Consider the following 16,316-nt stretch of genomic DNA (forward strand, 5'->3'; position numbering starts at 1 on the left):
AGACCTGATGTTGGGTAACAGGCCAAGTAAAAAAGCTTACGTTCTGACTCCGACATCCCCCAAATCTTTTATCTTCACCTCTAAATGTCCGACAATTGGTAAAGGTAAGCAGGCTTACCCCAAAGAGCAAAAATTCAACCTTGCCTACCTTTTCTTTGCTCATAACTCATTAAAAAAAAATGTCACATATAAAATCCTTTTATACGGAGATGATTTTAATCCTGAAGAACAGATACCGAAGCTTGGGTGAAGGCAGAGGTCTCAAATCTACAACTCCCCATGTCACGCCCTCACTCGGGGCTGAATTTCAACAGACCTGTCGTGACTTTGGCACAGAGCGCTGACCCCTTTCCCCGTAACTGGCAGAGTCAGGTGACAGGAGGTCACGTGACAGGAGATGCTAGCTTTAAACTGGGGACTCAAGTTTCATACTTTCGACCTGGTGGACACATTTTCAAAAAAGCTCTCGGCCAGGCAGCGAGAGGTTTTAGTCAAGGAATGCTCTTTGAGAAATGCTCGGCTCTGCCGTCTGCAATCACGCCAGGAGCACCAAGCAGCGGACGTGGAGAAAGCCTGGGGAAGCGGCCAGAATCTTGAATTGACAGACAAGATTCCATCAGAAAACCTCAAAGAGAAACCCTGCAACAACAGATAGCCAGAACTGGGGAAACAAATGAGTCCTAATAAACACATCTCAAAACATGAGTCTTCTAAGTGTCTTATTACATAAATCTTCCCACCGTCATCATGAGGTCAGGGCCGGCAGCTTTAGAAACCACGTTTCACAAGGAAACAGAAGGTAGGTCTTTCTTAAAAAGCAAACCAGATAAAAATTTATGGCGGGGTTCACATTTTCCTACCAGGTTTCAATGGTTCTGGAGTGTGGACGTTTCCGCAAACTCCCACGCAGTTTAACTCAAAAATCATTTATGAACTACCTACTGTATATAGCACTTCAAAGAGCCCAGAAACAATGATAAAAGCACATGGCAAATGACACCAACAGGACAGAAAAGAACGGCAGTGAGGAGTACAGAGGATCTGGAGACACAGGTGTGCATTCAAATCCTGATGATCACTTTCTAACTGTGTGACATTGGGCTACTTACTTAACCTCTCTGTGTCTCACTTTCTTCATCCGTGGGGACTTAATCCAAGAGCTGTCAAATGAATTAAAGGAGCTACTGAATGTCAAGTACTCAGGACCATGCCATGCCTGGCACATAGAGCCCTTAGTAAACCTTAGCTATAATGATTACTGACCTCAAAGAATTGTAAAATGTTTCACATTCAAGGAAAAAACATTATAAGCATCACTCCTCCCACCATAAAAAGATCCATACTTAAGGGGAAAATAAAGGCTACAGAAGGAGAGAATCCCATCCTTAAGGACCTCTCCGCGCAAATGAGGTGATAAAACGTATAAATGGGATATTTAATCTCTCGAGGCTCTGTTTATTCATTTGAGAGGGGGATAAAGAAAAAGATATGTAAAGCCTCTGGCTAACCAGGGTAAATTCCTAACAAGACCAGGACAGAAAGAGGAGGAGCCAAGTTCAGAGGAAAGAAAGAGAGGTATGGGTCACGATAAACTAGACCGGTCAGGGATGGTTTCAAAAAAGGAGCTAGCCGGGCAGGACATCCGATCAGCAGAGAGGACGGGTGCACAAAAGCGTAGAGTAGGACCAGTAAGAGATCCTCTAGAGTAGAATTCACGTGGGAAAAAAGAATAAAGAGTTGCAAGATCAGAGCGCCTGGAAAATCAGACTAAGGAATGTGAGCTTGATTTTATTAGCAATACGGACATGCTTCAGACAGAATTCTGGAAAGGTAAAATGTGCCAGAAGTGTACAGGTTGAAAGGGAGAAAATGTAAGTGCAATCTAGCAGAAGAAATGATACTGGGGAACAGCGCTAAAGCCAAGGTCTCTGCAGCACTGAATACTGCAATTCCATTCACCATCAAGAGCCACTTGCTCTTACTTAATTACTGTAACAAATCTCTTATTACCCACCTACCATGTGCCAAGTAAATCTTATCTCAAATTCTAATAATCACTCAAGGTTGACCCAATTATGCCCACAGAAATAAAGCCCAGGAAGGTCAGAAAACCCAAGATCCCACAGGGGAGAAGGGTGTAGCCGGGTTTCCAAAAGCCACATCTTTTCTACCTTCAGGGATGAGGCCCTTTTCATTCCAACTAGGGGCATTTAGGGGAAGTATGGTCAAGCTTAATGGAGAAGTCGCTGGTTGCTCATTCTTGAATGTTCCCTGCAGGGGATATGAAAATGTTATGTAGCAGTTATTCTGAACACAAAAATTTTGACACCTATTAATAAGGTATCCTTAACAGAGAGAAATAAAGGGGGTCAAGAGTACGCTTAATCACCATGAGCACTGAGTAACACATAGGATTGAATACTGTACACCTGAAATGATTAACACTGTGTTAATTATACTTCAATAAAAAAATAAATTTAAAAGTTAAAAAACATAAAGTCTACTATTTCCTACCAACATCAAGAGAAGAGCACATTCAAGGCTCAGGTCCTTAAAGGTGACCCCACTCAAAGCCAGTAGAGCTGGAGAAGCAAACACTGCTCTCTCCTGCCTCCACACTGGTTGAAGAGTGAGGGCCCGCCCGCGCTGGTTTGTGCCTGATTTGAGAGGTGAGAACAGCAGGCCACAAGATCTGGGGAGAGCAGCCCTTCCCTGCCAGGCCCGGGAGATTAGGGCTCCCTACTGGCAACAACTGTCCTGATTGCAGCTGTTGGGGGGGGGGGGCGCTCTGCTGTCCCCAAGCTGGCAGGGGCCTGAAAATGAGTATTTGACAATAGAAATCTTTATAGAGTGTGAAGAGGCAAGGCGCCATAACTCCACTGTGAGAAAAGAAGATAGGAGCAAATGGTCTGATTCTATTTCATATTGTCAAACGGGTGACCTTCAGGATCTGGTGGAACAAGGAAGCCCTTGAGAAAGGATTTGGGGAGGAGGGAAGGCATGCCCCAAAGTAATAGTCTTAATTCTCTTTTTTTCATCAAGACAAGACCTAAAACCAAACCAAAATACTATGAAAAGGGGAGAAAAATAGGCTTAGGAACTCTTTCCAGCTTCAAAAGCTATTTGAACAGCTCTAGGTGAACCACCAAAATCAAGACACCTTCCCAAATTAAGTGGAAACAAGGAAGGGGATTCCATTTAACATCTTGAGAGTGAACCAGGTCTTAAGAAATAGGTGCAGCTGGAATGTTCTCGTGAGCAATGTAAGTCTTAAGACGGTAATAACCTGCTTTCTAAATTTGTATTTGTGGTCATACTTGTGTACATTTTATATATTCTGAAAAACCAAAGCATTCATGTAAGTTCCATTAGTAAGCCTCAAAAGATCTTTTGTTTAAACAGTCAGTAGGCCACACCTACTCCTAAAATAGAAAACAGAAAAGTCAGGCTCATTTATGGGCTCCGCTGGTGCTTACTGGCCCCTCCAGGACCCTCCGTGCTGTACGTGGCCCCGGGGACATGGAAACAGCATCCACTTCAAAACATCAACATGTTTGCAAAATAGTCTTGCCACTTGGTTGAGCCTTCTCTGTTTGCTTTAAAAAGAAAAAAAAAATTGCTTCTGGTTATAGACATACCTCAACTTAGTTTCTGCCTCCAGTAAACTTTTTAGCAACTTACCTCCAAATGCTGAAAAAACAAGTTTTCCCAGAAGCGTGCACATAATTTAATTGCGAGAAGCCATAAAAATGTAAGGTCATGAAGGGACTGCAACTCTATTGGGGGGTGTGGGGCACTCAGCTTCTCCAATCCTGGGGAACGCTTGGAAACCAGGAGCCCTCAGTGGACGGCAAAGCCAGCAGCAAAAGGCCTGATGCTATTTAGAGCAGGCAAGTGCAGGCAAGAAGTCCGTGCTTACAACACACACAGGAATTAATTCCACGAGGCCACGCTCCATGAGCTAGCTCAGGGGTTCTCAACTGGGAGGGATTTTGCTCCCCGTGGCTCATTTGGCAATGTCCACAGACATTCTGGTTGTCACAGCTGGGGGGCGCTACTTGCACCTGGTGGATAGGGGCAGGGATGGTGCTCAACATCCTACAAGGCAAAGTACAGCCTCCCAATAACAAAGAATTAAGTGACCCAAAACGTCAATGGCACCCAGTTTGAGCCCAGCTCTAAACAGCAGCTGCTAGTCACAATAAGTCCCCATTTTGTTATTCTCTGGCCATACTTGCATAAAGCTAAGACATGCAATATCTTATTGCTAGCGTTAGCTTCAAGCTGTGGTCCAACAAGCAACAAGTCATTATGCCTAAATCACAATGAAAAAAGTTAGCAAAGACATCAGTTACCAGGACACTACTGAGTCCCTACAGTTTTGCTGTCCTTGGAAACATGTCACTGCCACACTTACTGTTTCTACTCTAACATCACATGATTTTCTTCACTGGATAATTTATCAAAATTTAACAAAAGGATGGTCTGTTATAAGGCACTAACAGAGAGAGACAGGATCTATGTTAAGAGTTTGTCTCCAATTAATACAGCACTATGCAGCCTCTCTGGCCTCCCACTCAAAGTGATTACAATCAGGGATGGAACTTTGAAGGTTGATTAGAAATATTATAATACAAATACATAGCAAGATTAAAAGCGTAACTTTAAATAAATGCAAATTTCCCAAAGTACTCAAGTCACCAGCAACAGAGAAAAAAGGCTCTGCATTCTATAATAAGCTCCCCGAGGTTAGGCAAGTGACTTAATGTCTTTAGGTTAAGATTCATCATCTAGGAAATGAAGAGGGGGTGTAGATGATCGCCGAAGGCCAACTTCAATCACTGAAATCAAATACAACAACCAGGTCTCCTTACACTGAACCAAAGTATGGTCTAAGGAAAAAGAGTATTTCAAGGACAGAACCTGAGTGCAGGTTACAGCTGTCCTAGTTATCCTGCACTTCCCCCCACTTGCACTAGGGGGCAGAGATCTTCCCAAGGGGAGGCCACAAGCCCCCTCCCTCGGAGGTCCACAGACAGGTTTCAAGGGGACTGAATCCCCAACAAACCAAACACAAACTCTATGTCTCATGAGCTTTCCCAAGGGACCCATAACACAAAAACAAAACCAAAAAAAGTTAGGAATTAGTGTCCTGCGGGCAGAGCTTAGGTTTTCTTACAGATGAAAGCAATTAAACAGCCCACTGGTCCTTTATTGTTGGTTAACCTGCAACTCCTGTGAAAAGCTCTGGTGCTCTCTTCATGAAAACAAAGGTGTATGGGTTAAAAAAAAAAAAAAAAAAAAAAAAGCTATAGTCTCAACCATAGATTTCTTTAAAAGTAAAAATATGAATTCATGAATGGTTAATTCCTTTCCAGACTGCCTCTCACAGCAAATGTGGGTATCACATACAAGATGCCACTTTGAAAAAATGAACATTACTATGACACAAGAATATATCACTTGGCCATTAAAAATAGTTGTGAGAATACAGTAAGCAACCAGAAGGCTGATGACTTGAAATATTATATCCAATTAAGTCTGATAAAGCAAGTTGGCGAACAGAGACAAACCCTCACCGATGTAATTTGCTGGAAGATTCCAAAACTGTCCAACATCCCCTGGCTTTCAATGAAAGTCATATTAGACTCCCTTAAGTCAACTAAGTTTACTTTGAGCCACTTCAAACCTCAAACTTAAACAAAATTTGTTAAATAAACACAACCAAGAAAGGAGAAGAAGCCAAGAAACCACTGTAACTCTCTATCCCAGGGAGGGGGGAAAAAAAAGGTTCTCAAGTCAAGGGTTTTCACGTAACCGTGGTGTCCCGCCCTCAATGACCCTATATGGGGCATCAGTTTAATCTTTAAGAATAATCAGTTTGCCCTAAACGATTTTCTTTAAATTCGAATTCAAAATCTGCCAAGGACCTTCAGCACAAGTACATGAGCTTTTGATCTCCGCCTCTGGAATGATCTCAAACCCTGAACGAGTACATCTTGGTGAGAACGACAGCCTAGACTCCAAAGGTCCCGCAGGCGGAGAACACAGTGAATGATTAAACCCTCGCCTCTCTTCTCGCACTTCATTAAGCCGGCTCCTCTGGAAGGGTTTGCGCCCCTCTCACAGGAAGCCGGCACGTTTTGTAAAGGAAATACCAGACCAGAACTTTCTTGGAGAAAGGCACGTCCCCGTTGAACATTTTATTGGGCTTCCCGCACCCAGGCAGTCGGGCCCCGGCGGCCGGCGCCTCACCTCGAGAGGGGCGCCCCGGGGACACCCCGTGAGCCAGCCACCCACGCGGAAGGAGGCTCACCTTCGCTACGTCCCGGAGCGCGGGACCAAACAAAACCTGCCTCGGCTTACTCATCCGGAGACTCCGGGGGGGGGGGTGATTTCAGGCGACTCCCGAAAAGTTTCGCCCTCCCGGGCTTAGGGCAAGGTCCCCAGCGAGCGCGCGGCGCGGTGGGCAGATCCCTCCCGGGGCGCCGGGGCCAGGTTCCGGCAGGGTCTCCGGCGCGAGCGCACTCACCTCGGGGAAGAAGTTGTCCATTGTTCCAGGGCGCTCCGCAACTTGCCCGAGTCCCGCGTCCGGCTCGCGGAAGTCAGCCCAGCAGACGGTCCCGGGAAACCATGCGTGTCACGGCGCGACTCCGAGGAACCCGAGCCCGCGGGGCTCCCCCGCTGCCATCGCCTTAACCCCTTCTCGTCTTTCGCACCTTTTGTTTGCCCAAACCCAAGTCTCTAACTCATCCGTCCCAACTGCAGCCTTTGTCTCCCTGCCTCCAAGTTCCTTACTTCTGGGCGCCGCGCTCGCGAGCGGAGAACAGCTGGTGGCACATTCTTCCCCCGGGCTGGGGGAGGGCGGCGGGGGTCTTGGGAGCGCGCCCCCTCCCTCTGCGCTCCGGCAGAGGCGCTCGCCGCGACGGAAGGACAGCGGCCACAAAGCGAGCCCGGAGTGGCTCTCCCCGCTCGAGCGCCGCCGCGGTGAGGTTCGGGCGCCGGGGCTCAGCCGGCTCACCGCAGCTCGGAGACTTGCAGACAGGAGCACTCGCCCCGCCCACTCGCCCCGTCCCGCCCCGCCAGGAGCTGAGCCCCGCCCACTCGGCCGGCCCTCCCAGCTCGTCCGCCTCGCCCCACCCCTCCAGGAGCCCGGCCCAAAGCCAACCCCGCCCCGCGCTTCCGCAGGGTCCGGCCCCGCCCACTCCGCCTGGGGCAGACACGGGCTCCGTTGCGGGAGGGGAAGGCGAGGCGGGGGCTGCACCTCCTCCTGTCCCCGCCTCCCCACCCAGGAGCGGGCGGGGGAGTTGACTCTACCCTCTGGTGATTGAGACCAAATAGTCACCGGGAAGGAGGGGTTGGGGGATTCTTTTGTGCCTTTGATCTTCAGCGGACCCTGGAACGGGCTCAACACGGATCTCATTAATGCAGCTCGGCAGATGAGCGACCCCGGGGAAGGAAGCGCGGTCGGCCGAGCTGCCCAGGCTGTTGGGCCAGATCAAAGCGGGGAACGGAGGCTACTCAGAATTTCTGGAAGCTGCCTTCCCGTGTTGAGTTTCTCTCTTGCAGTCAGGTTAAAAGACGTTTTCCTAGCAGCGGGCGAATGCAGTTTTGTAACCTGGAAGAGGACAAGGCCAACTGCACCGTAAAAAATGTGACCCTTTTCCTAGACCTAAGGGAAGCAGGCAAAGGCAAGTGAGATGGGTGAAGGATCAGACCCACCTGAGACTGTTTCCTCTAGGGCAGGTTCTCTAACTCAAGGGTGCCCGCGAATCACCTGGGAATCTTGTTAAAATGCAGATTGGAATTCAAGGGGAGCATTTCCAACAAGCTTCCAGGTGCTCTCAAAGGGTGGCACCTGGCCCTGTGCTGGTCTGCAAACTGGAGCCTGTCTGTAACAGGTAGAAAAACTTGAGAGCCAAGGTTTAGGAACTTTTGTGGCAATTTAAAAATGCCACAACAGCCAAGGAATGATCGGTGGACTCTTTGAACTGAGTGTAAACCAGTTTTGGTGTTGTCAGACTTGGTGGTGAGTCATACCCGGCACAGCAGGGTTCTACTATTGGTATCTGGCAAATTGGAAACAAAAAACGACTAGTTCTTCACCACAAGTGTTGTGAGAAGATCTCTCCAGGGGATTTGCCAACTGCTACTCATCCTTTAAAACTTAAGCAGAAAGTCACATCTTCCAGGGAAGTCTTCCCAGAAATGCCAGGTCACTCATCCAGCTTCCAGCCTCACCTCATCACCTGGTGTGCCTCATTCCTAAGACTGTTGAGGAAACCATATGTTTCAAGGGTCTTTTTATTAGTGTCCTGTCTCTTCAGTTGGGAGAAGTTCCTCAACAGGGGGAACTGTGCTTTAAAATGTGTATCCCCATTCTTACGTAATGAATGGATGAAGCATCCTTTTTAAAATCCATATGGGAAAATCCAAGCGTGTTTGAAACCTGAACCTCAGAGCAGTGCTTCGGCATAAATATCCTGATATCCACCCTACTTGCCTTTGGAAAGAGTCAAAGTATAAATTAAATAGCGATCGAGTGCTCTGCCAGTGCCCCGGTTCACAGGTAGACATACTGGAGCCGTTAAAGCTTGTGTCCCAGGTTGCAAAGAAAACGAAGATGGAGCCAGGACCCAGGCACCGAGCAAGGTGCTTAGTCAAATGAGCCTTGCTGCCACCTGTGCTCAGATACTGGTGCAAAACAATTACAGTCATTATGGTATTAATCTATACAGAACATCTCTCAGGAGAAATGACCAGGATGCTTGTTCTAACGAGTATGTGGGTGTGGCTTTGTTCCCAGCATCCACCCAGCCACTAACGTATTATGCGGCCTTGGCCATGTCATTTCAAAGTCACTTCCCAATACTGGCTCATCAATTGTCACGAATGTACCACACTAATACAACATGTTAATGTTAAAGGAGACGGAGAGGGGGACAGTGAGGGGACACTTGCCCTTTGATTGTTCTATAATCACAAACTGCTCAAAAACAAAGTCTATTAATTTTTTAAAAGTCACTTCCCTGTTGATTAAGAGTTAGTTAATAATTACCCCCAACTTGACTCATATAAAGAATTGTGAGCCAGAGCCAATACATAAAAGTTTAATTTTACTGAATTATATGTCTTTTAAAAGTTTACACCACCTTATCAAAACCTCCTGAAACAGGTGTTAAAAAAAAAGAAAAAAAAAAACAAAAAAATACGACTCAGTCTCGGGGAGTGGGTTGGGTGCCTAAACACATCGACATTTTATTAAGCACACAAGTAGGCAATTCTGAGTTTGAGAATCGCTGCTTTCAGTTGTCAGAATGCATCAGATCTTCTGTATAAACACACATCCTCCAAAAGGTGTAAAGATGAACAGTAGCAGTAAGTCTCTGCTGAACAGCCAAGTGCCTGTTATTTTAAGCGTTCTGGATAGAAGATCTAACTTCCATGTCTTTGCAGTGGAATCCATTGTTTCAAAGGACATTGTTAAATTTACAAGGGCTTAGACAAAGCTGGACAGAGAAGGGGAAGCATTTTAAATCAATAGATTTCTAAGAATATCTATCTCGTTACCATTTTTAAAAAGTTATGTGCTTCCTTTCAAGAAGCTGCCTTAGCATTGGTCAGAGTTCTTTGAGCTAAAATGGATAAACCCCACCCTCTACGAAGTGACGGGCAGAGGCTCGACACAACATTCATGCCAGAATGGGCACATGTCTCGGAGGCCAAGTTCCTTCTCAATTATCCTTATTTCTTGAAGACTTCATGCTAATTTTTCATTTTCAAAATAAAACGCCAAAAAAGCTCAGGTTACATTCTCTTATTTAGTTGCAAAAATTAACCCACGATGGACAAAACTTTAATACAGGTGGCAGCATGTCTCCACTTTAAGGGAGAATTATGTAGGTGTCTGTGTGAGTGAAATAATGCAATCTTCCTCTGTTTTTGTTTTCCACCGTGTGTTTGTTTGCTTTTAGTTGAAGTGTGTTGTCTTAAGCTCCTTTGTGATTTCAAATTCAGTCCTTTGTTGTGGTTGTTCTGTTGCTGTTAGCACCTCTTAATCTGGTTGTGTCTTCCTGTGCAGAATCTTTTCCATCACTTTTGTTTTTATAAAATACTCACCTCTAATTGCTCCAGTCAGAGTAATGGTTTAATTACTAGGTATGGAAAGGGAAAGTTCAGGAAGGTTCTTTCACACAAATTAGAAGCTGAGAACTGACACAACACTAAAATCCTGTTTTTCGTGCTTCACTAAACAGCGGTGGTCCTTTCGGTTGACTTACGGTCTTGGGTATTTAAAAATTCAAATATGTTTGCCTTTTTGAACTAAAAAATGAAGGGAATTTTTAAATGTCCTTTAAACTTTCAGACAAGTGTTTTGTTTGCTTATTTACTTCTGATAACTTGCGATTCAAAAATCCCAAAGGGAATTTTTTTTTTCATATGAAGCGGAAAATGATTGTGCAAGATTTCTGTAGAAAGAATAAAATTTGGGGTGAAAAGATGTGAAACGTTTTCCATTGTAATAGAATCAAACAAGAACAAAAGAATAAACAGAAATATAGCACAAGGGATAAGACACTCAAAAAAACTAAGTTGCTGGCAGTCATTTTTTTCTAAACACCACGAACAAGGGCTGAGGTGTAATTTACCACCTCAGAAACAGGACAGTCCACAGATAGTCGATTCTAACCAAATCCCATCTTTTCAAACTAGAGCAGCAATGCTTTCTAAATTGATGTCCCACACAAACAAGGAGAGTGGTTTTCCTAAAATTAATTCATTTCCACTTTAAGCGCTTGGTCCTGGTTCTGTTGAGTGGGATAAATGTATCCAAATCCTTGAAACCCTCCAGGATGAAAATTTGCCCACTTAGAGATTGTGTGACTGCGCCCTTTCTCTCCCGATTTCTTTGTATCTTCCTGCTCCCTCTCTTTCAGTGCTCCAGAGGGGCCCCGAGGCTGACTTTCCAAAGCTGCTCCTGTCTCCCCCTCTGCTGTTAATCACATGTTTACCACTTCCAAACCTCGTGCCCTCACGCACTCCCCCTTCTTGCATCTGCCGTTTTCCCTGCTCCTGCTATTCAAGCCAGTAAATGTGATTGTGTCTGTTCTCCCTGAAAACAGGCCATCTCTCCAAACCCCTACCTTGTCACATGCTACACCTCATCTCCAAGCCATCAGCTCTTCAGCCCCTTAGGATCAGATATTTGCCCGCAGTTCCACTCTCTCGAAGATCAGCATGACCTTGAAATAATCAAATTCAACAGCTCGTTCTCAAAGGTCACCCCCTGCTTGACACGGCGCCTCCTCTGGAATTCCTGAACTTCTTGGCTTTGGGGCCAGCCTCCTGAGGGTGCGGGCTGGAGACTTAGGCACACAGGACCCTAGGCTCAGAAGGGGCCCCGTGCTTGATTTAATTCTCTGCTGCGTTGTCTTAAAATCCTTAATGACTTTTGTTTTTCTCTTTTGCAGTGGGCCCTGAACATTCTGTAGCCGGTCCCTCCTCGATTTGATAACACTGCATGTGTCCGGTTTTCCCAACTTGTTGGCCTCTTTCTCTGCCACTTTCACAGGCTCGTCCTCTCGCCCTCCACCCCACCCCGCAATATGGTCAATCCTAAGCACTTGTCCCTCCCCCATGCTTACATCGTCACCCTGCGCACTTCTTCAGTGACAGTCTCTTCAGAAGTGAGTCCAGGGCTCAAGCTCTGAGAAGTCCCAGCCGCCTGTTTCCACACACCTGTCAGCTGTTTGCGGCAGGTGCTTCTCCTCCTTCATACACGCGAACCAAACCTTCTTCACTCTCCTCATCCCCTTCCCCCTCCCTGCCTCTGTTTATTCAGGAAGAGAATCCAGTCGCCTCGATGAGTAGGTCTGTCACTCTGAGCTGCCCCCCATCTTCTGAGGACCCTGTCGGCCTGCTGAAGGTGACTTCATGGTGTGAATCCCTCTCACCCAGCGGAGAGTCTTCGAGCTTCTTTTGCTCCACACGTCTGACTTCAGTTCCACCAGGTGGATGCAGCCCCTCACGGTCTCACCTGGCGAAGCAGAGAGGCTCGGCATGTCCATGTGGGTGACACGGGCGGCGGCAGGGGCAGAGTGTCTGTGTGGTCAGCTGGGGGTGGGGAGCAGCGACTACCAGACTAGCAGGGGCCGCGCAGGTTTCTGAGGTGGGTGGGTGATGGACGCACCAGGCCCGTTCCAGGCGGTGGGTCTGAGAATCGTTTCTGGGACTCTCAAACCCACTCTTCCTGCCCTTCCAACAATACAGCGGGTTTTGTGATACCCTTCAATGAATCTCTTGCTTAAATTCACTGAAGTGGGTTTTGTTGTCTGCAGTGTGCCAATGCCTTAGGAGCGGTGCCACGTTTAGACCCAGGAGAGTGGGGCCCTGTGTTGGGGGGTTGCTTTTCTCAAGGTGGTCTAAGTGCTCCCTTGGGGCCTGTCACTGTCGGGGGCCAGCTGTGTCAACCAGAGGAGCCACTGTGGCCCGGATCAGTCCCATGGGGGCTCGGTCTTCATTTCTCCTCTTTGGCGCCCTCTCTGCCTCTACCACGCACGTGGTGTCACACAGATGTCCAGAGCTGTCATTTATTGGGGTCCCTCCAGAGCCCATAGCTGGACCTCAGTCCCAGGGAGGATGGCCACCTGGATTCTCCTGCTGGCCAGTGCGATGTGCTTTTCACAGGAGTGTGAGGGATTGGCCTCTTGAACGAGGCTGACGAGCTATTCCTGAGTGACCTTCAGTCACCTTGCACACAGGAGGACGGCCATATTCCTGGCCACCAACAGGACAGGTGGTGCGTGGACCCTGAGAAGACTCTGTGTACATTCATAGCAAAAAAATCCTGAAGGGCTCATTATTCTTAATCTTCATGGAGGAATCAGTATACCTCATATGGACTCATGAATTTTGTAATATATATATTTTAATCAGATTATTTATATATAGACGGGGGTTTCATATACCTTAAGGACAGCCCTGAAGAACAGCGCACACACACATACACACACACGCACACACACACAACTGCCTAAGGCTGGCGTTCTGGTGAGACACTTGGGGGGTGTGAGCTGCATCACGGGGCCAATCCGATACACATTCTTTTTGGTAACGTGGCAGGATTTGTTATCCCCACCTGAGATGGCCTGAAATGGCCACTATTGCTTTTGCTTCTTACATGAGTGAAGAATATGTTTGGAATGTTTTTCTCCCTGAGGTTTCCAGTAAAGGCAAGGGCTGCTGAGAGTATCTGAAAAAAAGATCAGATAAGTGCAGAGCGTTGTTTGTGTAGAATGTGCAGGACAGTTGTTTACAGTAGCTAGAGACCAGGACGGCACCCCGTGGCTCTCCGCAGGAGACCAGTGGCAGAATTACAGCAAATGCGCAGAGCGACAACTCTGGGTCAGCCGTCGGCTTCGGTGGAACCAGCGACCTAGACCCGAGTGGCTTCAGACGACAGTGACTTATTATTTCTCACAATGCCGTGGCTTGACTTTGGCTTGACTGGGCTTGGTCGCCGGGGTGGTCAACGGGGCTCTCGGCCGCAGGCAGGCTCAGCTGTGGCTGGTGGTCGAACAGGCCTTCCTCCTGTGGCCGGAACCTGGAAGGGGGGAGCAGCCCGGACAGCGGGGCGCTCTTTCCACGTGGTCTTTCTTCACACCGTGGCGCTCTCTGCATTCCATTAGGGAGAGGGCGGAGTTTGCAAGACCTTTTGAGAACTTGCATAAAAGTTACACGATGCTGCTTTAGCCAGATTTTATCCGTCAAAACCTGACAGGAGTCCAGTCCAGATGGAAGAAGCAACAAAGAATTTGTGACCATTTTTTGGGGAGGAGTGTGTGTGTGTGTGTATATGTTAAAGTTATGTAACACCAATTTTGCCATTTTCAAGAGCACAATGGCAGGTGGCTCCGTTGATTAAGCACAAGCCTTCGGCTCAGGTCATGATCCCAGGGTCCTGGGATTGAGCCCTGTGTCAGGATCCCTGCTTAGCAGTAGCCTTCTTCTCCCTCTCCTCCCTGCTGTGCTCTCCCTCGTATCTTGGTCTCTCTCTCTGGAATAAACAAACAGAATCTTTATTTTTATTTTTTTAAGATTTTATTTGTTTACTTGACAGAGAGAGACAGCCAGTGAGAGAGGGAACACAAGCAGGGGGAGTGGGAGAGGAAGAAGCAGGCTCCCAGCAGAGGAGGGAGCCCGATGTGGGGCTCCATCCCAGGACCCTGGGATCACGCCCTGAGCCGAAGGCAGACGCTTAACAACTGAGCCACCAAGCACCCAACAAAAGCTTTAAAAAAAATAAAGAGCATATAGCATTTAATACACTCACAGTGTGCCAGCGGCATTTCATATAGTCACAATGTTGTGCTTCCATCTGCCAGTTCAGATGTTTTCATCAGCCCCAAAGGAAACCTCATATCCATTAACCTGCCGCTCAGATGCCTGTCTGACCCCAGCCTCCGACAACCACGAGTTTGCTTTCTGTCTCTACGGATGTGCCTATCTTGAATATTTCCTATCAGTGGAATCATACACAGCTTTTGTGACTGGCTTCTTTCATCGGCATATTTTCAACGTGGGTCATGAGCATCAGGACTTCGTTCCTTTTTCTGACTGACTAATATTCCATTGTACGGACAGACCACCTCTTGTTGCTCCATTTGCCAGTGGATGGATATCTTCATTGCTTCTACCTTCTCACCAAGGTGAATAGTGCTGCTGTGAATACTCACATACCTGTTTTCAATTCTTTGGGAGAATTCAATTCATCTGGGAGTGGAATTGCTGGGTCATACGGTAATCCTGTGTTTAACATCTTTGAGGGACCACCAGACTTACTCCTCTGTGGCCATTTTTAACCCACCCTACTATCCATATTACTGATGTGGAAATGTGCATAAGTAAGAAAATGGCATGTTTCATCTGCATGTTACAACAATTTAAAACAGACCTTGGTTTAAGGCAGACAAGTTTACTTTTCTCTCATAAACAAAGCCGGGAGGGCTGGGATGTTCCCTAAAGACTTCAGGGACACTGACTCCTTCCAGCCCGCTCTGCAGGGTCCGTTGTGGGCTCTCAGGCTTGCAGGGAGAGAGCGTCAGCTTACCAGACAGCAGGAAGCGGAGAGGGTAATGACTGGCAGAGGGGACACAGAGCCTGCCCGCTGTTCCTTAGGGTAGGGTCCCTGGGACGGTCGCACAGCGCACCTATGTGTATTCTGTCGACCAGAACTTAGTCGTCAGCTGCAAGGAATACTGAGAAATATAATATTTATTCTGGGTTTTTATTTACCCAGTTAAAAACTATGACTTGGAAGAGGGAAAGACTAGATACTAGGGAACAGCTGCCTGGCTCTTCTCATCTGATAAAATTAATTGTGCAGAGAGCTTTGCAAGAAAGAACGAATATGCTTAACAGATGTTATCCCTAGATAACAAGGACATGGACAATTAAAAATTTATTCTTGACCCTATTCTATATTTTCTGACTTTTTGGTGATATCTGTGGGATCATAAAGTTATTCTTATTTTCAAAAATAAAACACACATTTCCTCTGTAAGAGCAGACCTTCATTTACTCTTTTTTTTTTGATTATTCAAAAAATGTTTATTGTGTATCTGTGAGGTCAGGTATTAGGAGATACAAAGATGAGTAAGACAGGATCTCTAAAGAAATCAATAGACCAGTTGCAAAGAGACACTAAAAGATAATTTTGAAATGGCTATGGAAATTTCTGTAGTAAGAAGCATACACAAAATCTTAAAGGAAACATTAAAATAAAAAGTAAAGCCTGGGGAGTGTTATGGGCTATATTGTGTCCCCCAAAATTTCTATGTTGCAGTCCCAGCTCCTAGCAGCCTACGGTGTGACCGTATTTGGAGATAAGGCCTTTCAAAAGGTGATTAAGTTAAAATGAGGTCTTTAAGGTGGGCCCTAACCCAATAGGACTGGTGTCCTTATAAGAAGAGGAAATTTGGATGCACAAGGAGACACCGAGATGCATTCACAGAGGAAGACCAGGAAAGGACACGGCAAGCCACGGACAGAGGCCTCAGGAGAAACCAAACCCCCCAACACCTGATCTTGAACTTCCAGCCTCTATAATTGTGAGGAAAGCATTTTCTGTTGTTTAAGCCACCCAGTCTCTGGTATTTTGTTATGTCAGTGTTAGCCAACTAATACGGGGAGTCAGGAAAAAACTCCCAGAGAGCTGCACTTGACCCCGGCTCAGTGGATGAGTAGGAAGGAGTCTTCCAGGGGAAGAAGAGAGGAAAGCACATCCCAGGCAAAGGGCACGTGGAAGGAGCCAGAGG

At 46.8% G+C, this 16,316-nt stretch overlaps 1 protein-coding gene across 2 annotated transcripts in view; it reads right to left on the reverse strand.

Moving 5' to 3' along the window:
* MYO10 (myosin X) overlaps nt 1-7,050 on the reverse strand; it is a 206,989-nt gene extending 199,939 nt beyond the window's left edge. Inside the window, exon 1 of one of the 2 annotated variants that reach the window (XM_026506716.4) lies at nt 6,533-7,050. In XM_026506716.4, the coding sequence (XP_026362501.1) occupies nt 6,533-6,553 (21 nt within the window). In that variant the 5' untranslated portion in view covers nt 6,554-7,050. The remainder of the gene's footprint in view (nt 1-6,532) is intronic. The other variant, XM_048224254.2, reaches the window with a different exon arrangement.
* Between the last annotated feature and the right edge of the window lie 9,266 nt (nt 7,051-16,316).

Source organism: Ursus arctos, unplaced genomic scaffold (genome assembly GCF_023065955.2).
Source record: "Ursus arctos isolate Adak ecotype North America unplaced genomic scaffold, UrsArc2.0 scaffold_15, whole genome shotgun sequence".
NCBI classification, from domain to species: Eukaryota; Metazoa; Chordata; class Mammalia; order Carnivora; family Ursidae; genus Ursus; species Ursus arctos.